At 51.0% G+C, this 22,422-nt stretch overlaps 1 protein-coding gene across 1 annotated transcript; it reads right to left on the reverse strand.

Annotated features, from left to right (window-relative positions):
* Positions 1-1,987: 1,987 nt before the first annotated feature.
* GDF6 (growth differentiation factor 6) lies at positions 1,988-18,355 on the reverse strand. The gene is made up of 2 exons (XM_053559262.1): positions 17,857-18,355; positions 1,988-3,063 (listed from the first exon to the last, which is right to left on the reverse strand). Exons 1-2 carry the CDS (start codon positions 18,278-18,280, stop codon positions 2,102-2,104), a joined length of 1,386 nt encoding a protein of 461 aa, XP_053415237.1. The 5' UTR covers positions 18,281-18,355; the 3' UTR covers positions 1,988-2,101.
* Between the last annotated feature and the right edge of the window lie 4,067 nt (positions 18,356-22,422).

Below are 22,422 nucleotides of genomic sequence, written 5' to 3' on the forward strand. Positions count from 1 at the left end.
AGTTGACCTTTGGTAACTTTAGTGTTGTAAATACTTGTATTATAGTGAGGTAGACAGTTTAAAAAAAAAAAACTCTCCATTAGACAGACTTAAAATTTTGTAATAATATTTAAGAAAATGATAACATTATGAAAGAATGAAATATCTGATTAATGCTTAACTTTGTACAACTCAAATATAAACTTTAAAAATATTAGAAATTATAACATTTGAGTGCATATAACATTTTGTACATTAAGATGAATTGCATGCTGTCCGTTTCCTCTTTGCACTTTCAGTCACCTTAAATAAACAAATATATACAGCCTTAACAGAACAACAGTGCATCCAAAGCAAATGTGCATTTTAAATTATTTCTCCTGGCCAAGTCTTTTTTTTTTTTTTTTACTTAGGATTTTATATTAGTATTTCTTATCATTCCCACTCTTTCTTTGACAGTTTGTAGTTCTCTGAACCAAACAAGCAACAGATTTAGATTCGGTGAGAGCAAAACCACTTAGGAAAACCCAAAATTTTTTTAAAGGTTGGTAGGAGTTCCATTGATTAAACCATTTCATGGTCAAAGATGAGAAGGAAGTTAACGTCAAACAGCCTACTCACGGGGCAGTGTTTGCAAATAATACTGGTGCAGGCTGGGGGAAAGTTCATGTTTTTGACTGCCTGGGAATGGGCATTTCAATTTCAGTGTGTGCTCTCTCCTGCTCCTGTCGGGAAGATAAACCTCACCTCTGCCTCCTTCCTTCCTTAGAGCCTGTTCCCCATCTCCCACTCCAAGCTCAATGTAACACTTGGCTCTTTTCACAGTTTCTCATTACTAAGCTTTAAAAACATTGCCTAACTGGTAACTACAATCTGAAACAATTCTTTTGGGGGAGCCTTGGGCTATTGCTGGCTGGTAATCTTTCAGGAATGTCAGAGGGAGGGGAGGGAACATAGATTTTACAGAAACTTCAGAGACCAGGACTGTGTCCTCTTTCATCCTCATTTCCCTCTCCTGGCCTGTCCCTTACCCCCATCCTCCTGTAGGCCCACCTTATCCCCCCCCTCCAAGGTGGCTCCTTGGACTTCTTGGGTCCTGTTCCCCTCTTCTGGCCCTTTTGCCTTCACTGTATTGTTTCCCATCCCTACCTTTTTTTTTTTTTTTTTAAGAAACTGGGAAATCGCTTTCCCCTTAGAAGGGGATGTCTAAATTTTGGCAAATTCTGTCAAAAGAAATCCCTTAGAAACAGATATCAGGAAGAGCTTTGGGGTGGGCTATCTCCAGCCTGGGTGAATGCACCTCCATGTCAGCCCCAGTCAGAAGCAGGCCCTGTGGCTTCTCATTATCCTTCAGGGGGTTCCATTTGAACTAATTCTTGTCATTCCATCCATACCAGCTCCCCTTTCCCCCATCAGAAAAAGCAACAATAAAGGCATAGACGTGAGCCCTCAGCAGTGAGATGGAGGTGGCCAGTTGTCGGGTCCTGGAAGAGGCCAGGGCAGAGCCGGTAAACTCTAGGAAGTACACAAGTGGGTGAAAAGGACGTGCGTGGGCCCACCTCTCTAGAAGCTCTTCTAACGGCAGGACCCTCCTGACTTTCCTATTTGTTTCACCAATTCCCCTAACACTTTCTGCTTGGGAGGTCACAAGCCATGGGCTATGGCACGTCCAGAAGGATCCCACCTTCTTTACACAAGTATCAAACAACCAAACCAAGTCGTGGTCAAAGGTGATTCGTCCTCCCTCGTTGTTTCCCTTTTTAAACTATTTTTTTTTCCAGTCCGTGGAGCAGTTGAGAAACAGGTATGCATCTCCCCTCCCCCTACCTCCTATCAAAACCTGTAAGAGACACAAGGAAATTTAAACCCACAATAATACAGAAAAAAAAAAAAAAACATAAATCCTCCTTGGCTTGTTTTTACAGGGTGGCCAGGCCAAGTGTGAAATCTGTATCTCCCTCTGGGCTGGCAGGTGGAAGGTTCTGGGAAGGCTGCACTCCCTCTTCTGCACCCGCTCTCACGTGCAGGCTGCCCACAGCCTCCCCCAGGGCCAGCTTCCTCCTCCGCCTCTCTGCAGCCAGGCCTCTCCTGCGTCCGGGCCGAGGTGGCGGGGAAGGCGCCGCTACCTGCAGCCGCAGGACTCCACCACCATGTCCTCGTACTGCTTGTACACCACGTTATTGCCCGCGTCGATGTACAGGATGCTGATGGGAGTCAATTTGGTGGGCACGCAGCAACTGGGCGGGGTGGAGCCGGGGTCCATGGAGTTCATCAGCGTCTGGATAATGGCGTGGTTGGTGGGCTCCAGGTGCGAGCGCAGCGGGAAGTCACACACGCCCTCGCAGTGATAGGCCTCGTACTCCAGGGGCGCGATAATCCAGTCGTCCCAGCCTAGCTCCTTGAAGTTCACGTGCAGGGGCTTCTTGCTGCAACGCAGCCTCGACTTCTTGCCGTGCCGCTTGCCGTGCCGGCTGGCGAAGGCCGTGCGCCGCCTCCGGCGGCCGGGCGAGGGCAGCCAAGGCCCGGCGTCTGGGGCGTCCGACTGCGGCGGCCACGACCCCTCGGCTCCCGCGCCCGGGCCCGCAGCCTCCGCCGAGCCCAGCTGCTCGCGCATCTCAGTGAACAGGTTCTTGCGCTGGGATCTGGTGAACACCACGAGCAGGGCGCGCTCTTGTGGGGGCCGCACCCTCCGGCTGAAGCCCACACTCCGCAGGTCCGGGGCCAGGGGCTGCTGGGCGCCCTGCGCGAGCGCCTCGGCCTCCCCGGCGTCCAGCGGGACCCACGCGGCCCGCAGCTCCAAGCACAGCTGCTTCCAGGGCTGGTGGCTCAGGCCCTGCCACACGTCGAAGACTTCCCAGCCGGCCGTGGGCGCCCCCTGCGGGTCCAGGGTCCGCGCGTCCAGCAGCAGGGGCGACAAGCAGGGGAAGAGCTGCACGTGGAGTGGCCCGGCCGGTGGCCCCCAGGGCGCTGCCGGCGCCTGGCGAAAGAGCCGCAGCTCCGCGCCCACCAGCTCTTCTTTGTCTGAGAGCGTGGACACATCAAACAAATACTTCTGTCTCCGGAGAGGCGTGTGCGAGAGATCGTCTGCGAGATAAAAAATAATTACAGTCAGTTTCACTTAAGGGGGAGATCAGCCCGGTGCTCTTTGGCGGTCCCCGGGAGGAAAAGGGCGGGGAGCGGGGCAGGCAGGCCGGGGAGTCCAGCTTGGCCGACCCGGGGCCTGACCACCCCAGAGCCTGACCACCCCAGCTCGCTGTCAGGCTGGTGCACGGCGCGGGGAGGGGCGCACCAGGGCAGGCCCCCTCCTCCAGGTCAGCTCCGGACTCCCAGGGCGGAAGTTAGTGGCTGCTGGCAAGGCAGCCGCGGTGGTGGCCTTCCAGGTTTTACCCCCAACAGGCTTAGTAACCACTAATGTGCCCTATGTGGTCGCGAGCCTGAGCCACGCTTCCCCCAGACCTCCTGTAGGCTGGCTTGTACTCATCAGTCACGTCTCAAATGTCACCTCCTCCGAGAGGACACCCTCAACCACCCCGATCTAAGGTAACCTCTCTGGGTCACTACATCAGAGAACCCTGGCTTATTGTCTAATTCTAACTGGTACTTAGAATTATCTACAACAGCTTGGTTTACATTTACCTCCCCAGTGGTCTGTCTTTCTCAGCAACACTCTGCCCGCCTCCTCCAGCCTGCGGAGCTAGGATGACGTCATTGTCCTGCTTGCAAACCTCAGCACCGAGACCTTGCCTGATCTAGAGGACACGCCGGTCAGTGAGTGATAAATTTCCACCGAAGCAAGTCTCCATCTGCCTGCCCATCAAAATCATAAGGAGAATTTCACAACCACCAGTGCCAGGGCTTGCTATATAGCCATTTGAATCAAAATCAAGATCGGGTCTGGGCAAGGGGTCTTCGGTCACTGTCAGCCTTTTTTTTTTTTTTTAAAGCTGCAAGATGATTTAAAGGTGCAGTTCTAGTTTAAACCCACTAGAGTCTGGGGATAACACTGCTGCCCATCTGGTGGTTTGCCGGGGCATTTAGGCCCAGCACAGTACAGACAGAATGAAGATCTGCTAAGTGATTTTATTTCGTTATTTATCCATTTCTTCTCCTTTTAACAACAAACAAAAGAGCTCTGAAGCTTTCAGAGTTATGGGAGGGGGGCAGCCAATAAGCAAACAGGTACACCAGGCAGCTATCCATTGAGAAGATACTACAGTCAATGAGAAATAGGCAAATCTGGAAGGAGAAAACCTCCACCGGTCTTTCTCTTCTCTCTCTCTCTCTCTCTCTCTCTCTCTCTCTCTCTCTCTCTCTCTCTCTCTCCTCCTCTCTCTCATGAGTGACAGTGCCATTCCTTCATCCCTCCCCCTGCTGCTGCACAATCCAAAAATTCTCTTGCTTTGCAACTATTACTGAAGATAAATGTTTTGGCTACAAGTGAGAATAAGAAATTTATGAGACGTGGCGGGGGGGTAACAGACTTTTAAAATCCAAGGCAAATTCTTCAGAACCAAGGCAAAACTGGACTTCTTCTTTGACACATTTGTGCATGAAGCCAATCCCACTTCAGTGTGCAAGGCGGAAAGCTAACCAGATTTTCCTGGGCTGCCTTCCCATAAAATATTTACAACCCAGCAAATACAAAAATCCCCAAAGCCCCCAGATTTCCCTAGAAGCTAGTAAAGTTTGGGTCGATTTCAATAGTAAAAGTGTCACTGGGTCCATCCTAGACCCTCACTGCCAGTCCAGATGTAGCCCTGGGGCACTGGCTTCAAGCTTCAGCCACACCTAGTTTGCACTCCCGGGCTGACTGCAGGGCCAGCTGCCTCGCTCTCACACACACATGCCCTGACCTGAGATGGAGTGTGGGAAGGGTTAGAGGTGAAAAGGGAAAAGCTGCTGGAGGCAATTGATTTATGGAAGTCAAGACCTTCAAACCAACCAGGGTCACATTAAAATCAGGGGGAATTCAGCACACTTTCTTCTCCTTCTTTAAAGAAACCTGTGTCTGACACTACTCAGCCACCGCCCAGATCTCTGGGACCTGTTGCCTTAGGCTACACTTTCCTGCTGCTCTCCCTAACCTAGAAATTGATGAGCATGATAAACCTAGGACACTTGCTGTGCTAGCTAAGCATTGTGAGGGCTGTTTCCAGTCTTTATCCACATGCACAGAATAGTTCTGTAAGGTGGATACTTACTCATATCATTCCCATTTTATAGATGGGAAAGCCAAGTCTTGGAGAAGGTGAGATTCATACTTAGGTCTATTTAATTTCAGAGTTAGAACATTTAGCCCCTAAGCTGCATTGTCCCTCCACTGTTGTGCACATACTGGAGTCTAAATGCAACCAGGAGTGGCCAGAGTATAAGCGAAGGGGGAAATGGTCCAAACTGTATTTGCAGGACTTGCTAGGAGTAAAACCTGGGCTCTCATTTCCATCTCTGCTTATGTAATTCTTGAGATGATTTGCCACTGGCTGGAGAGCATGAGGCAGGTGTAAAGAATAATGATTTCTTTATTTCTCTATCATGCAATATGGGAAAATCACCCTGATTTTGCTTTCACTTTTTTTTAAGCACAAGCTAATAAGTGGTTAGTCTGCACAGCTGAGTCAAAATTGGGTCAAGCATCTGTAGAGAGCAGTCTCTGCAGATTCTGCAGCTTTAGGATTTCTGTTGATCTTTCTAGCAGAACCAGCCCAACTCTACCCTTTCAGGTCTCAGGGCAAAAGTAGAAACAGGGGCTTCAACTTTCATCTTCCTCCTTCTCTTGCCTGGAGTCTTCCCTGCATGCATGTGGACACCCCAGCTAACCAGTCAAGTGTCCCAGTCCTACAGGTGCACACATGAGTGGACAGACCTGATATAAAGAAGGGCCAGACCTGGAAGTGGGTCCAGGGATATTTGTGGGGCAGGTACCTGGAACCTGGTTTACAGTAGTGACTCTCAAAGCCACTAAACATGCAGTGGTCCCTATGTCTGCATCATCAGTATCACATAGGACCCTGCTAGAAATGCGAATTATCCCCAGTCCCAGAGGTTTGTGGTGGGGTGCAGAATTTGTATTTCTAGCAAGCTCCCAGGTGATGCTGATTCTGCTGGTCCAGAGAAGCACGCTTTGAGAACCACTAGCCTAGGTGGCTTTGTACCCCAGTTTCTCTTGATTTCCCACCACTAGGGAGGAATACCATTTGAGGAGGGACAAAACAAGACCCCCACAAAGCACAGGGCCCCAGGCAGGGTCTAGGGTAGTATTCACCAGGACAAAGTCACTACCTTTTCCAGCTCTTCCCTGGCCCACCCCCCAGGAAGCCACGCCCACTTCTTTTGCTCTTTCTGGTACATGTTCTCTCCCAGGTCTCCAGAACCTCTAACCCTAAACAGAGGGTCCAAGAAGAAGGCTGCTCAGTGCAGCTCCCCTGCAGACCACATTCCCCACCTGTCTAAACCTGTTCTGGAGCCATGTATCACACAAATAGCCCAGAGGAGGCATCCGACCTGGGGAGTGTACACACCTTCTTACACTGTGACCCTCAGCCACTTTGCCTGCTGACCTGGCATCACAGAGTCTGGCCCAGTTGCCATGAGACAACTGTAGGCAAAAAGCCATCCCTTCACACTCCCTTCCACAAGCCTCTTCTCTCATTTAAGTCCTGTGTACAAGAGGACTGATGTCATCAAATGACCCTCTCCCCTAATCCACTTGACTAGAAATTTGCACTTCTCATTTCGAAATCTGTTGGTGGCACTTTGCTACATACTAGAAGTGATTCCTATGCTTAAAGACCCTTAAACTGAAATTGGTCAGTATGTCAGGGAAATTTTATTTTGCTTTTAATTTGTATCAACCTGACTTGTTACAGCATAGCTCACACCTCCCTTAACTCAGTGTTTGCTGACTATTAGACATATAAACCGTTCAAACTAACAATTGCGGGATTTGTGCTTATCCTTTTCACCTAATAAGTTGGTAGAACAAGGAGGGGGAGGAGAGAAAGAAAAGAAGGAAGCAACAAACCACTGGTCTATTTGAAGGAACTCCTCCATAGCTAGGTCAGGAAGTTCTAAAAGGCTGAGAGCACCTCCTACATTCATTTCCGGCACAGAATTTGTATAAATGAATGAATGAATAAGAGGGGAGATGTTGGTCAAAGAATACAAAGTTTCAGTTAGGATGAAAATAAGTTAAAAATTAATTAAAATATAAATAATAAAAAAGTAAGGGAATGAGAAAAAGATTTAATTACTTGCAAGGTAGGTGCTATTGCGCCTATTTCAAATGATGACTGGCTTAGAGAGGCAAAATCATCCATCCGGGAAGAATGAGGCTAAAGGAAGCTAAAGAAGCAAACAACAGAGGTGAATGGAAAAGTATTCCTATCAAATACTTTGTAATGGGAACCTGAGCCCCAGGAGGGCAGCCTGAATGGGCAGCAAGGGACAGCTGCAAGACCCCCCATCCCCACCCCAGCTCTAGTCCCTTAGACCAGTCTGTCCAGGTGAAACTTCCTTGGTTTGGGGCAGGAAGCCTCCCTCTACCACACACCACACTGTACTCTCCCAAAATATCTCTGAAATATATACATGTAGCTTGAAGTCCCTCCTGAAGGTCCGAGTTGGATTTTCTGTCGTTCTCAGCACGTGCACCCACAACTCCAGCTCTCCAGACCCACAGGGCTCTTCTGGCCACAGACTCTGGGCTCCCCTGTGCTCCTTTGCACATGCAGCACTCATCTCTGAGTTCACTGTGACCCTGGACAGCCACTAGCCAGGGGTCTTGCCATCCTGCCACTCCCCTTCAGCAGCCCCGCCATGCCCTCCAGAGGTACAAGTCTGGTGACTAGACTGTAGTCTGCTCAGAAAGCTGAAAAGACCTTGGGCTTTCCCACCGCAACCCTCTAAGCAAGGATGGAGGGACAGGAATAATCACTCATCCTAGCAAGGGAAATTCTAGGCTAGATGTCTTTGTCCACCCCTCATTTTAGAGCTGGCAGCAGCACTGAGCACTTATGGGGCACTGTCTTAAGTACTGCTCAGGGCACTAATGGCCACTGTCACTGAAATCCTCACCTTGTCCAAGGTCCTTCTGTTACGGGGTATACTCACTTATAAATGGGGAAACTGGAGCTCTAAGAGGTATCTTAACTTGCCATTGTCTTGCCACTAGTAAGGGATAGGCCTTGAAGGTCCTAATTCCAAGTGCTGAGCTCCAGTCCTCCTACCACACCCTTCTACCAGGGTCCTGTTTGGGCAGCAGTGCAAGCAGGTGCCAGAAAACTAGACACACATTCATCATCAAAGTAATCAACACAAGGTGGGCTGGGCTTTTCTTTACTAGGAAGAAGACTTCCAAGCTCACACCTCATGGCTAGGTTTGTAGTCATTACTCACTTAGGTCTGTCTCTCCCCTTCAGCACTGCCCTGAGATGCCAATACCCACCCAGTTGGAAAAGGAGCCAGGTGGACTGGGTGAATAAAAGTCAGCCACCAGCCTCTCCCCCTGGAGTGTGAAGGACTCCGAGGATAATCTGTGCTCCAAGTATTTAGTGCGCCCCTGGACACTGGAATACAGGGATCTCCTGAGGATCCAACGGAGGAGGTACTCCCTGAGTCAGGCCCTGTGGGGATGTGAGCCTTGCTTCTATGAAGCATTCCATAACAACTCACCCTTTCTGGAGCACTCTTGCTTTACCACTCAGCAATAAAGCAAGCTCTGGTGTAGCACTCATCATGTGCTGGGCATGATCTAAATCCTTAACTTGTGATGACTCATTCAGTCCTCAGAAACACCTCTGAGAAAGGCATTACTATGAACCTGAGCCTGGAGAGCTTAAGGGTAACACGCGCCCAACATGGAGGGAGGATGTCAACCCCTGGGCTCCAAGAGTCACTCACTTCAGCAAAACTTTAGCAGTTACTGCTTGAGGGAGTGCCAAAACTGGACTTTTGAAAGAGAACTCAGAAGGAAAATTAATAGGGCCACTGAGGGAGGCAAATGAGATAAGGAACAGGAAAGACTTCTGTGGTGCAAATGGCAGTTACTACTGGCAATGTGGAAGGAGCTTAGGAATTTAGAGTCTAAAGACATCAGCATGAATCCTGATCTGTGACACAGTGCCTTTGTGACTTTGGGTAAACTAGTCAACATAATCTCCCAGACTCATAAGCCTCATCTGTAAAAGGGGAGAACCACGTTGCGTCGGTCATTGTAAAGGCCAGAGTCAAGGCACCCAGGGCTGTGCATGGCACATGAAAATCCCAGATGAATACAGCCAATATTATTATAACTACCTACATCCTGGTAGAAGAAGGTATACCTGACCTTCTCATAGCCTCCTTTCAGGAGATTAGATCTAGACCTCTCTAAAAGATTTCCAGAATTAAGTGGAGGAAAGGTGCTGGGCAGCATGGGTAAAAAAAAGAAGCCAGAGCTTCCAGTTCCTACCTGAAGCCAAGTAAACAGCAAGGCTGATGAGGACTACAGCCTCACCCCATCACTGGGATACTCCTCATCACCAACAAAGCCACATTGCACTGTCCCTCCACAATGCCTGGTGAACAGGAGAGCTTCATTCCAACTTCTTCAGGGAGAAGTTGAACCTCTTCTTGCAGGATTCCTCTTTAGCAAGGTGGGGCAGTGACAGCTCATATGCTGAACTATATATGATTCAGATTATATGGCTATATGATGCAGACCTGAGAGGCCTGGGGATTGTCTCTTTCCCTGATTTGGCGCCCTTTTGTGGGGCACCATCCGTTCATAGAGCATGTTCTCTGTCCACAGAGCCAGTCCTGGTGAGGACAGGAAGACCCATGTTCTCCATCTTGACTAGGACAGAAAGGCACACACCTGATGGGGGAGGATGACAGTGAACGTCTCCTTGAGCTGCAGCACAACGCTGGGCCTGTGGTGCTAGTCAGCTGGGTCTGTCTTTGTGTAAGTCCCCTGACACATACCTGCCCAGCTTTTCATGGGTCTCTCTGCTTCCCTAGGGCCTTCTCCAATAGTTTGACCTGCATTTCTCAGCTCTTTTCTTATTCCAAAGATCAGCAGGGTTCAAGGAAAGACCTTCCTGGAGCCTTGGGGAGGCTTTTCCAGGCTCTCTCAGACCCGGCAGACCAATGCCCTCCTTTTTCCAAGGTGCCTCCTAGTCCCTGCTGGTGAAGCAAGCCTGGTGGCCCACCTGGATCGGGCAGAGAAATCCCTGTGTCAGCACAACAAGTTCTGGCTCAACTTAAGGCAAATGAGTGATGTTGGGAGAAAGGAAGAGAGGGAGAACCTCCAATCCCACCCTACTGAAAGCAGCTTCGTGTGCCTCCGCCTCCAGGCTTAAGCCCTCAGCACTGGCTTTAACTATAGTAAGTAACTCCAGCCCCAGGGCGAGGGCCCGGATTTCTGGCGGATGAGGCCGGCAGACACCAGCACTCTCCCCAGAACACCGAGTATCCCAACAGGAACTTGAAAACACTCCTTTTGTCTCTAAAGATTGAAACTTATTTATTTACAAAGTAGTTTTCGTGACCTTAGTCCGTGACCCTGGTGGCAGCGCACTCTCTAGAATGGCCAGAAAGCCAGAGAAGCAAAGCCAAGATCAAGGACATATGACCGGCATCTCTCTTCTCTGAGGTCCCACTCTGAGCTCCTGACCACACTGGCTCAAATCTTAACTTGATGTCACTGCAGATGAAACCCAAAGTGAAGCTTGGTATTGTCTCCACCCGCCAGACCTTTCCTCGCGATCGCTCTTCGGCGAGAGAGCAGCCTGTGCCCGGGAGTGCTCCGCAGGGTGCAGCCCTTCCCCTGCCAGGCTCGTGTTTTGGGCTTGGACCCGGCTGATTTTCCAGGGGTCTTTCTCGCACGGCCCACTAGGAGTGTCACCCAGGAAGTGACACAGGTTGTCACGGAAGGCTAGAGGAGAGGGGAGAGAGGAATCGTGAAGACGCCGCCGTCGGGGCTGGAACATGATCTGGCAGCTTGGGAGAGCTTAGAGATCAAAAGTGGAAGGAACGGTGCCCATTTTATGCAGCTTTCCATCCCCGACCAGTTCTGAGGTTGCAGGTGGGGGCAGGGGTTCAAACTGGAGAGTAGTCCTGGGCAGGCTGTTGCTCTCTCAGGCCCAGGAGTCCTGCGCAGGTCCAACCACTGGGCCAGGTGGCAGTCTGAGAAGAAGGGATGGCCACAGTCCCCCTTCATTCGCTGAGTTCACTTTGGTCTCATTTCCGAAACCATGTGGCAAAATGGGATTTTCTTTTCTTTCTTTTTTTTTTTTTTGGAGACAGTCTCACTCTGTCGCCCTGGGTAGAGTAGCGTTATAACTCACAGCAACCTCGAACTCCTGGGTTTGAGAGATCATCTTGCCTCAGTCTCCCCAGTAGCTGGGATTATAGGTGCCCACCACAACGTCTGGCTAGTTTTCCTATTTTTAGTAGAAAAGGGTCTCTCTGTTGCTCAGGCTGATCTGGAACTCCTGAGTGCAGGCGATCCACCCGCCTGGGCCTCCCAGAGCGCTGGGCTTACAGGCGTGAGCCACCGCGCCCAGCCCAAAATGGGATTCGTGGGCTATTTCTAACCTGGCGTGGTTCACTTCCCCTCTCCACAGAGCGTGGGAGCAGCAATGGGCTCGCAAGTGGAATCTGGGGGGACCAATTGCCTACAAGCCGCTTTTGTAAAGCAGGCGCACGGATTCCTCTAGGCTACTAAGTTATTTAGGGATGTCCCCGCCCCCCGCCCACTAAAGCCAACCAGTGCGCTGCCCCTGTTCCCGCCCTCTGCCCTTCTCCCCCGGCTAAGTCCCAGCAGCTTGGGCCAGAGGCCCGCCCCTCGCGGGTCCTGCGCGCCTACTGTAGGGTACTTAAGCCGTGCCCCGCCCCCAGACGCCTGGGCCACAGGCTGTGCCGCAAGTCTCTAGTAATGCGGTCCTCGGCCGCGGGCTCCAAACTCCCGCAGCCGCTCACCCCAAGCAGACCCAGGCGCCAGGCTCCAGCAGTGCTAACCGACTGCCCTGAAAGGCAGAGAACAGCAACCCTGGAACCCATTAGGCCAACCAGTACCTGTTTAATTCCTGTAAACAGGAGATAGCATTCAACCAACTTTGGACTTAAAAATAAACAGCCAGGGCTGAGGGGAGGGGGACAACGTGCCAACAACAGAATGGCACAGTGGATCCACATTCCAACACTCCACACCTCCAGGGCGCGACTGATTCGGTCCCCAGGTCCAAAGAGCTGTCGTTTGACCCGGGTTATTCAATACCCGAAGGGTTATCGAACTAACGCCTTTCACTTTAGTTACAAGCAACCGAGGATTATTGTTGATTTGTTCTAGGTCCTTGCATGCGCTCAGTAGTCCTGGCAAGAAACAAAAGTTCTCCATCTGCCGTATTTCCACCATACCATCTTCCCCCACCTCTCTCGCCTATTCCCTTCTTGTCACTCCAGGCACCGTCCCCAAAAGACGTCAACACTTTCAAGGAGGTGAGCAAGAACCCCGAGAACGCCAGCTGGGGAAAACGGGCTGCCCCAGGACCTCCAACGCCGCGGTTCAGGGGACCACACCCTCTCTAGCGGGGAAGAGGAACTGTCATGGGGGTGGAAGAGAGAAGACGGATAAAGGCCTATGGTGGGTGATCTTCACCTTAGGTGACTTTTTTTTTTAATGTGCAAAAACTACAATGATGTTTGAGAACTTTTTTCTTTTTAATCTCCTCCCTCACCAGCAACTCCGCCACCACGCAAATTCCGAGAGGCCTGAGAACCTTCTGCATGAAGAAGACTCTGTGTCCTCAGATTAGCTTCCCTTGCCAAGAAACCCCGCCAAAAAATCCCTGAGCAACCTGCCGTCTTGCTGCAGAAGATGCTGGGTGTTTTCAGGTCCTTGCTTTTCCCTGTAAAGCAGAGCTTAAGACCTTAGGGATTGGATGACAGTAACTGATATTTAATAACAAGCCAATGGCTAAAGTGTTGACTTGCGGCCTTAGACATGTCTTATTATTCCAAACAGAAGAGCAGAACAAAACTTCTAGTTTAAAACTTCTTTCCCCCACCCCCCAGGGCTTTGCCAGGACCTTCCAGCTTAACCTACTGCCTGGAGGAAGAACCTGAACTGTGGCCCAGACTCCGTGCCCGCGCTCAGGCAGGCGCTGCCATACAGGAACACACTTGAACGCTTAGCAAGCCTTTTCCAAGGCTGGTCCCTCTTTCCGGGGAAATAAAGCCTAGATTGGAACCTTCTGCCCGGCTTCCTCATTTGGCCGTCTGTTCTGCATTAGTGTTTTTATAAGGGACTCAAACAAATCGAATACAAGGTCACCAAATAATTAACAGTTGTGAATTCCCTCCGTCCCCATTAAAATACTTCCCTGCTTATATTTCATTTTCCGTTTGCCAACGACAACAGGGTCCTGGGCAAAAGCACTGCCGCGTTGATTACACCACTCTGCAGCTCAGGTCCACCCAGAAACCCTGTGCTGTTTTGCATAAACATGACGTTTATGAAGATGAACTTCAGTCTGGAGGGAACCATGCAACTCTTCCAATGTCCTCCCCACAGCCGGGCTAGCCCCAGAATTGTCCTTCTCTTCTCTCTGACCATCACGACCCAGAGGGTAAATGAGATACAGACAAACAATTGGTAGCAAATTATTTGGGGGGTTATTTCTAGGGTGTCGAGTTACTCAAGGATGTGCCGATCTTGTTTTGGTTGCTAACAGTTCCTTACTGCCTTCTTTCTGAGAGTGCTATTGTACAAAAAATATTAAAGGTATTCTTATTTGCAAGTCTTTTGGCAACGTAACTCACAGCCATATTCTTAGACTCATTTGGGTTTCCTCATCCTTGAGAGTTGCTCCCCTTTCCCTTGTTAGAATTATGTGACACTTTCACTACACATTCATTGAAAGTCTGAGTTTCTCTTTCTAACATACTCACACACACTCTGTCTCTCTTTTTCTACTTTCCTACATTCCTCCCACCCACCCACCCTATCTCTCATCCTCATTGAATTCATACAAGTTCTAATTGTCTGCCTTTTCCAGCCCCCAAGGCTAGGGAGCCATGGCCCCAGTACCAGTGGCCTTTTAATGAGTTATCTCACCAGCTAACTGTAATTTCACTGTATCGAATCTTTTCCATTTTGATCCTGTGATTGCATCAATACAAAAGCACACACTTTCTCAATATTATGGATCCAAAATCATTTAAAGGGTACAGAATATATACTCTAGTTTCTCTTCAGATCGTATAAAACATACAATGTAGGGGCATTTTAAAGATTAAGAGATAACAAGGTCTGTGCCTCTGCTAAAACAAATACAGGAGGAAGCATGCACGGCACAAATTCAGACCCTCAGATCCCAAGTTCAACCCAAACTTCTAACTGGGTCTTAAGAGACTACAGAAACATACTAGACTGGAGGGGGAAATTTTCTCAATGATTTGACTTCTACTTCTTCCCAACATGCATTAGAACCCCCTCCATCACGTACCCTATCTATATAGTGCCCTAGTTGAACATGCGGGGCCTAGAATCTTATATGAGCTTCACCTCTTACTAGCTGAGATCTTGAGAAACTTGCTAAACCTCACTGTCTTCTTTAATTCACCTGTAAAAAAGGAGTGATTATAGAACTTTCCTCAGAAGTTGCTGTGAGAATTAAGTGAGGTAATTCATGTAACAAATTTTAGTGCAGTACTCGGCACACTGTGAATGTTCCTTAATGCTTGGTTATTATTATTACCTCTAGATATGTGGAGAGCAAACAGAAAGGAGATACACACACACACACACACACACACACACTTTTTAAGCTTGCCATCAAATCTCATGGAGGATAGGGAGAGGTGGTAGCGTGTTGGGTAGAGCAGAACTTGCTTTCTTTATAGATCTAAAGCGCCCTTCATTTACTTTGGACAGTTTTTCCCTGCTCTCCCATTCCCAGCCAAGGGCTTCAGGTGTGACTTCGGGGGTTTCCAGGGGGTGAAGAAGGCTTGAGAGTAAGTCGCTCATGCCTCTTGAACCAGCTGTAAGTTTCTTTCTTTTCTTTGCTGCTCGCCTTGAGGGACCCTCCCTGGTTCCTGCAGAGGAGCCAAGCCTGCCCCACTGGATAGAGATTTAAACATCACCTAGGCAAGGCACCAAGTTAGCGCGGCTGGCCCAGCTTTAGCCACGCGGTTGCTCTTTCCTCTTAGCCAGCCATTCATGGATTGGGGGAGGGGATGGGAGGTTAGCACGGTTAAAAGCCCCTCGTGAGAGAGGCGGAAGTCCTCGCCAGGAACCGGGGATGCGCGGCTGGCGGGTCCCTTCCATCACCGGAGACGAGACACCGTTTGATGTGTTATGACATGAACCCTCAATTAGATCGCTGAGTTGAAACACTCCAATCAGGGGCCCGATGCTAAGCAAGCCCCGGAAGGTCCAGCCCGAGGTCACCGCCGGTGACACATCAAATCAAAATCAGTGAGAGGGAAAGTGAGGCTTTCCCTTTATCAAGCTGGGGCTGTAGCCAGCAACGTACCCGCTCCTCTGCGCGCCCCTCCTGCCCGAGGCTCCGCACCCCTTTGCCCCCGCGCGGCGTGCGACAAGCCTCACCGCCTTCCCAGTCAACCAACTGCCTTTCTTCGCGTTTTCTGGGAAAAGGAACCTCAGGGCGAAGAGGAGACGGTGCCTTTGAAGCTGCAGTCCGAGTGGTCACGCCGCTTCTCTTCGGGCTGTAGCCCTCTCGTACCCCCAGCCCTCGATGGCATTCGGGGGTTGACGCCTCCGGACTTACAGATCTCAGTTTGGCTGATCTGGAGACCTTGTCACCGGAACAGAGGGCCTCAAGCCCGAATACACCGCCAATCCCTCATCTGCCTCGGAAGTCTGGGGGCTCACAGTGCAGTGCCTACGGTGCGGGGGTGGGAGGCGTGAGGCTTGCAGGGCAAGGATGAAGGGAGCTCTCATCTGTGCCTTATTTCGGATTCCCAAAGACCTCCTATCTCCTGCCTGAATGTTGCAGGCTTCCGTAGACACCTCGAAACAGCCAGAGGGTCCCTGGGTCGTGTGCCAAACTCACTGGGCACAATGAGAGCTCAGGGAAGGGACGGAGATTCTCACCACTTCCCTCCGGGGAAAGAAAATGAGCTCCGGGCGCCCGCCAGCCTAGGCCTTTGGGATTCTTCTCTTGAGGAAAGGTCTCTTGTATTTTCTCTGAGCTTTCTGGGCCCGTTCGCCAAGGGTAGTAGAGAAGGCGGGCGATTCACTGAGGACTCAGAGGAGAGGGACGACCCTGGCTGGGCGGGGTGAGAAGAGGGGAGGGGATCGGCGCGCTGCTCTGGCAGCCCGGAAGCCGAGCACCCAGTTGCAGCTCTGGGAAGAAGCCGCGGGTCTTTGCAAAGATGACTTTAGTAGTCCTAAAATCATCATAAAATACCCGGCGTTAATATACCGTTGGGACCTTTCAGCAGCTCATGAACCTTGCTGACCTCGGACCGCCGCAAACCCTGCGTGGGCAGGGCGCTCCGAAGCAAGGAAGGTGACTGCCAGTGAGAGGCAGGGGACCGCAATGCGGCAGAGCCCAGGGCTGAGGGCCGTTATTCGTCCCTAAACAGCGTGGAGAACGTGTGAGCACCCAAGGCAGCCTAGCGACGCAGTCGCCTCACCCGGAGCCACAGCGCTGAAGGGCTCCTGGGCCACCCCACTTCCACTGACCTGCAAGTGGGAGGACTTGGAATCCGTCAACAGTCATGGAACTAAGTCTGGAGAGGATGAGGAAACGATTAGCTGCCCGAACCTCTTTAATCTCCTTTTCTTTTTATCTCCTTCCTCCTCTTCCCCTTCCTTTCCCTTTCTCCCTTCCCTGCCTCTTTTCACCTCACTGTCTCTCCTCTTTAAGCGCTGAGTGTCCGACGCTGTGGATCCCTCCCCCGTTTGCAGGACCAGCTCGAGGCTTTCTTGAGGGCAGTGGCCACTTTACGGACCAACCTCGGTGGCAAGAAGGGGGCTCAGGAGTTTCTGCAGAAGCCAACCTGTGCATCCGCCTGTCAAAGGGGACGCGGGATGGGGTGGGGAGGACGGGAGGGGAGGTGGGTGGTGCGGGCAGGAGGTGTGCGGGAGAGGGGCCGCGGTGTGCCGGCGTCCCTGGGAGAAGCGCACAGAGGATTTGAGAAGGGTGGACAGGCACACCCACGTGCCTGTGTGGGTTAAGTACCAACAATCCCCCAAACTTAGCCTTCTCTAACCCCGACCGGCCCAGACAGGTGCTGCCGCAGCCTTAGCAGAAACACTTATTGAGGCCTTGGAGCAGCCCGGAGCGGGAGACAAAACAGCCGGAGGGCGCAGCACTCCCGCCAGGCTGACCATGCCTACACCCGGCGCGGGGACCAGCGGAGAATCCGCGTGGCGGCGGGACCCGGGCACTACCAGACGCTGCTAGTGTATTCGCTCCTTGGAGAGGGAGTCCGCTAGCTCTAGCTGGCTTTGGCTTCCAACTCACTCATGCATTGGGCCGTCAGAGCTGCTTGGGCCTTGGACTGTGCATTCCTCACAACCTGGGACCCCACCCCCACCTCGAGGCACAGGTTCCATCAGTCCCTGCCCCTACTCCTCTCCAGCCCGGATCATCTGCCTGCTGACCCCCTCCTCCACCAGCCACCAGATGAGCGGCCACAACACTGGTTTCTGTAAAAGAAGAGGGAAGGAAGGAAGGAACGAAAGAACGAACTGAGGGAGGATTGCAGGCTGGGATTCCGAAACTTACTCGGGCTTGAGAAAAGCATTTAAAGAAAAGAAAAGGGCAAGTGTCCAGAGCGGGATGCAGCCTCCTGCCGGAGCCGGAGCAGCGCCCTAGCTGCGGAGCTCCAGGAAAAGCGGAGTCGGGCATTTTCTTTGCCACTTACCTAATCCCCTGTCTACAAAGCTGGTGATCGTATTAGCTGACTTGGAAGATTGGAAAAAGCTAGCATTGATGCCCAGCTTCTCGGCGATGGAGTAAGTCCTGTAGATTGACAGCATGTACTCGTGGGGCACCACGCGCGGACCTCTGCCTGGCGGCTCCTGCGCTTGGGACTGCTGAGGCGACCGCTGCTGAGGCTCGTCCTGCGGCCCGGGCTGTGGCTCCTGGTCCTCCGGGGGAGCCCGGCCCGCGGCACCCTCTCGCGGCGCCCGCGGCATCTTCCCTTCTTTGCGGCTCCGCATGCTTTTGGTGGAGCCCAGCTCCGCAGATGAGGAGGAAGATGAGATGGACGCTTGCTGGAAACCCGGCAAATCCCAAAGGAAACTGATGAGAAAGACGGCCGAGAGCAGGATCCTGGGAGTATCCATGCCGTGCAAGTGGCTGTGTCTCTTGTCTCTGTGAGGCGGCGGCGGCGCAGGGCTCTAGGGACACGGAGAGGCTGGACAGCGGCCGGGGCCCGGCTCCTCCGGCGGACTCGAAGTGCAAGGAGCCGGGTCCCAGACACACAAACCCCGGCCCTGCCACGCCCCCTCCCGCCCCTCGCCGGGAGGGGAGGGGAGGGGAGAGAGGGCAGAGGAGGGGTGGGGAGGATGGGAGGGGAGGCGGGTGGTGCGGGCAGGAGGTGTAGGGGAGAGGGGCCGCGGTGTGCCGGTGTGGCAGGAAGACACAGTGCCCCCGAGGGACGCAAGCGGGGTTGCCAGGCAGTGCGCGCAGCTCGGGCCCCAGGCGCTGGCCGGCGAAAGGCGGGCGCAGCGGTCCGGTGGCTAGAGAGCATAGGCCGGTCTGCTGCGCCAGGGTCCCCCTCGAACTCTCGGAGGCTCTGGTCCCTCCGCGGCACCGTGCGGGCTCTCAGTCCTCTCTAGTCCCCTCCACTTTCCTGGGAAAGAGCGGCCCTGGAGGAGGGAAACGACAGCGGCGCCCCCCAGAGACGGCTCGGAGGAGACGCCTCTGCACCAGGCTGCGCGCTGCCTCGGGGCGGTGGTACCTTCCTTCCTCGGCCCCAACTGCTAGGCCAGCCATACGCTGCCCTGAGGGATCAGCCCAGAGCCAGGGAAGTCTTGCCTTGGGCCAGATGCTGGGCCCAGCTCGGAATAGCCCCATTTTCTCGGTGGGATATCGCCCTCCACAAAGACAGGCGTCTATTCCCGACCTTCGAGGTCAGGCAAAGGCCATGAGTCTTTAAAGTTCGGATCGATGCTAAAGCTGCTGCGCTCCCCTGCAGGCCCCAGCCTCTCCTCTCGCAGTCCTCAGCCTCTTCTGGTGCAGGCTTTAGCCGCTCCATTTCTCCTTCTGCTCCCGAGATCCTCGTCCCTCTCGTGGCCTGCCCCCGCCTCCACTGTATCCCCATTTTCCCTCACTTCTTTCCCTCCCGCCTTCAGGACTTCCTCCTTGCCCAAGTTCCTTCTGCATTCCAATCCCTCTCTCCGCAGCCTGCTTTTCCTCCTCACTGCCCTCCCATCTCTGTCTGTCTTCCCACCCTCTCTCCCCGCGGCCTCCCTCTCCCCTTCCACTGGACCCCTCCCTTTGCAGCTCTACCCCAATCTGTTTCTCTTCAGTCCAGCCTCGCCCCATCACGAGTTTCCTTTATCTATCCCCAGATTCCCCGTGCCTGTCTTCCCCGCCCACTGCCTCGCTCATTCCTGGGCCTGGACTCAGGAAGACCAGGCGCGGCGGTGCTTCTGCCGCCCACAGTGCTGGTGCCTTCAGCGCTCTGGACATGGAGTTTCCCTGCTCATATTTTGGGTGCTCAGGCACTAACTTTAAAATGCCCTCCTTTGATAGTGCCAATAGCTGTGTGAGGTTGACGTGGCTATTTACATTTTCACGGATGAAAACAGTAAGACTCAGAGAGGATAAGTGACTTTTCCAAGGCCATTCATCCAGGAGGCTATGCAGCCAGGGACAGAACCCAGGCTCTGACCCCAAGTCCAGGGTTGATTGTACAGCATACTTAGAAGAGTCTGCAGCCAGGGACAGAACCCAGGCTCTGACCCCAAGTCCAGGGTTGATTGTACAGCATACTTAGAAGAGTCAACATCTCTCGATCGTTTCTTGCTTTTTCCTTTTCTTTATGGTTTCATTTGATGTCAGGTATCTCCTCCTCCCCCCATGCTACTGCCTGTGATGTGTCTACTGTCCTCCCTCTCAATTTCTCCCACCACCCTTTCCTTTGCTTTTTCATCCCCTCTTCAGTCCCTGCAGGGACTCCTCACCTGACAGCCTGCAGGGGAGGGAGTTTTGCTCCCCTGCTCCCTCCATTGCTTTAACTTGCTGAAGTGAAGGTCTCCACTATGCCCTCCACCCTGAACACTGGCTTCCTCCACGTAATGACAAACACAGAGAAGTCGTGTCAGGCATGGTTCTAAACCCTTTACTAACATTATTGTAGTTAATTTTCACAACAATCCTAGGCTAAGTGCTATAATGGCCCTATTTTACAGGTAGAGAAACTAAGGTCCAAGGCCACACTGCTCCAGAGCCTGGGTTCTCAACTGCTGTGCTATTGATCTTGGCTACTTTGCTTTTGCTCTCTATAGATACCCCTTTGACCCTATCCCAATTCTATTTGAGCCCCTAGTTTTGGTTTCATGGTTGTCAAATTCTGAGACCTTATATTCAAAGGCGTTTACTATAACTTTTTCTTCCTTCCTTTCTCAGCACTTTAAAGCTGTTTATGATCATTTACAAAAATGAAATGAAAGAACTGAAAGAAAACATCCTTTCTCAGATTTTTACCACTACAACAAATTAAAATGTTTTTGCCTTCTGGGTTCCTTTCTACTTCTTCTTAATTTTTGTGCACATGCACTTTTCATATTGAGATCTATATTTACAACCTACATTTGCAATCTATATTACAGTATCCGTATACTATGTTGCACTCCTCCTTTGTCACTTAACACTTTACTACTAAGTCCATTGCTTTCATTCTCTCTCCTGTCTCTGCAGGTCTTTGCCACCTGTGTCCTGGCCTGCACAGGCCTCCCCTACAAACCCACAAACTCAAAACTCCTCATTTCTCACTTGCAGAGGCAACATTTCCCCCTCTACCTTACCTGTCGCCCCTGGGAAGCACATGGTCTTGCTTGGCCTGCTGTGTCTTACTCTGTATCTCCACCTCTCAAGTGTCATCCAAGGGAGGCTTCCTCCTTGTAGTCTGTCTCCATCCCTTCTCTTGAGAGACAAACACTTGTGGTTTACATTATCAGTATTTTTAATTTCAATCACTATGGTTTCCAGTTAATGATGATTCATGGTTTCAGACCCCCATCCAGTATGCACTATTTCCTGCCTGCAAACGCAGCCCTGCGTGTTCTCTCTTCATTTTGCCTACAGCAATTATTATCTGCTACAAGTTATCAGTAAACAGGAAACAAGGTAATGAACGAGGCCTATTGCTTAGGACCTCTCATCATGCCAGATGGAGTCATATGGAACAGTAAATGACACTGGGATGAGGACCACAAAGGACATCGTCTGTCATCCTTCAGGACTCCCCTAGAGCAGATATTACCCTTCTTCATTGCTACCAGCTTCAGGTCTTTGCAAAGAAGAGTTCTGGCAGTTTTTTGCCTGAAAGAACTGCAGTGATCATTCTACAGATGAGAAAACAGAGGCACAGGCAAGATGAGTGGAAAGGGCCTCAAGTTGCAAGCTAGTCAGAAATATACCTAGGACTAGAAAGCTAGACTTTATGACTCCTAACCCAATGTTTCCTCTATATTAAAAAAAAATTATGTTTCAAATGTTACAACAATGATCCACAGTAATATATAATGTCTGATCTCTTCCTCCCCTGTGGGTATATTTCAAATAGGAATCTACTCCACGTCAAAGCCTTTGTTGTGTATGTTGTAAAAATAAAGATATAACAAAAAGCAAACTACAAGTCAAAATCCACTTTCAGATCTTCATAGAACATTGAGTCTTTGAACTAGTGCTTAGAGAGTTTAAGTTGTCAGTCTAATCTGAGATTCTTTAGTTATTTCTTCAGCAGTTTCGTTTCACATACAAAGAACATAAAAAAGAATGTTGAGATGAACTGAGAAGCTGCAGGCACCTTTAGCAGTTTCACTGTGGCATTCTTTTATTGGTCAGTCCCCTCTCCCCACACACGCTGGCTTCCACAGGGAAGTAGCTTTGAAATAGGCAACTGTGCAGGATGGTATCTCCTGCCCCCCTGTGGCTGCTGAGGGAGTTACCTGTGAAGAATCAAGCCCACAGGAGAAAAGAAAGTTTACAGGCATTTTTCAAGTTGAGCAAGGGATAGTGACATCTATTGAGATAATTTTAAGAAACCAAGAGAGTCATGCCTAAAGTGTGTGTAGCGTTTGGCAACAAAATATTCTTAATTCTTAAATATTCAAAATATTCTTAAAATATTCTTTCTGCCCACCTAGAAATATAGGACCAAAGCAAATAGAGTTGTCCTGTTATTATCTCAAATCTGTGCTGTTATTGTTTCAAAACTATTACTTTATATTACTCTAGGCATAGAAGATTCTATTAA

This window comes from Nycticebus coucang, chromosome 13, assembly GCF_027406575.1.
Source record: "Nycticebus coucang isolate mNycCou1 chromosome 13, mNycCou1.pri, whole genome shotgun sequence".
In the NCBI taxonomy this organism is placed as follows: Eukaryota; Metazoa; Chordata; class Mammalia; order Primates; family Lorisidae; genus Nycticebus; species Nycticebus coucang.

Excerpts from the sequence above, each read along its gene's own strand:
- GDF6 (XM_053559262.1), bottom strand. The coding sequence starts at position 18,280 with ATGGATACTCCCAGGATCCTGCTCTCGGCCGTCTTTCTCATCAGTTTC. Across the intron at positions 3,064-17,856 it reads CTTTGTAGACAGGGGATTAG|ACGATCTCTCGCACACGCCT; the intron begins GTAAGTGGCAAA and ends TTTATCTCGCAG.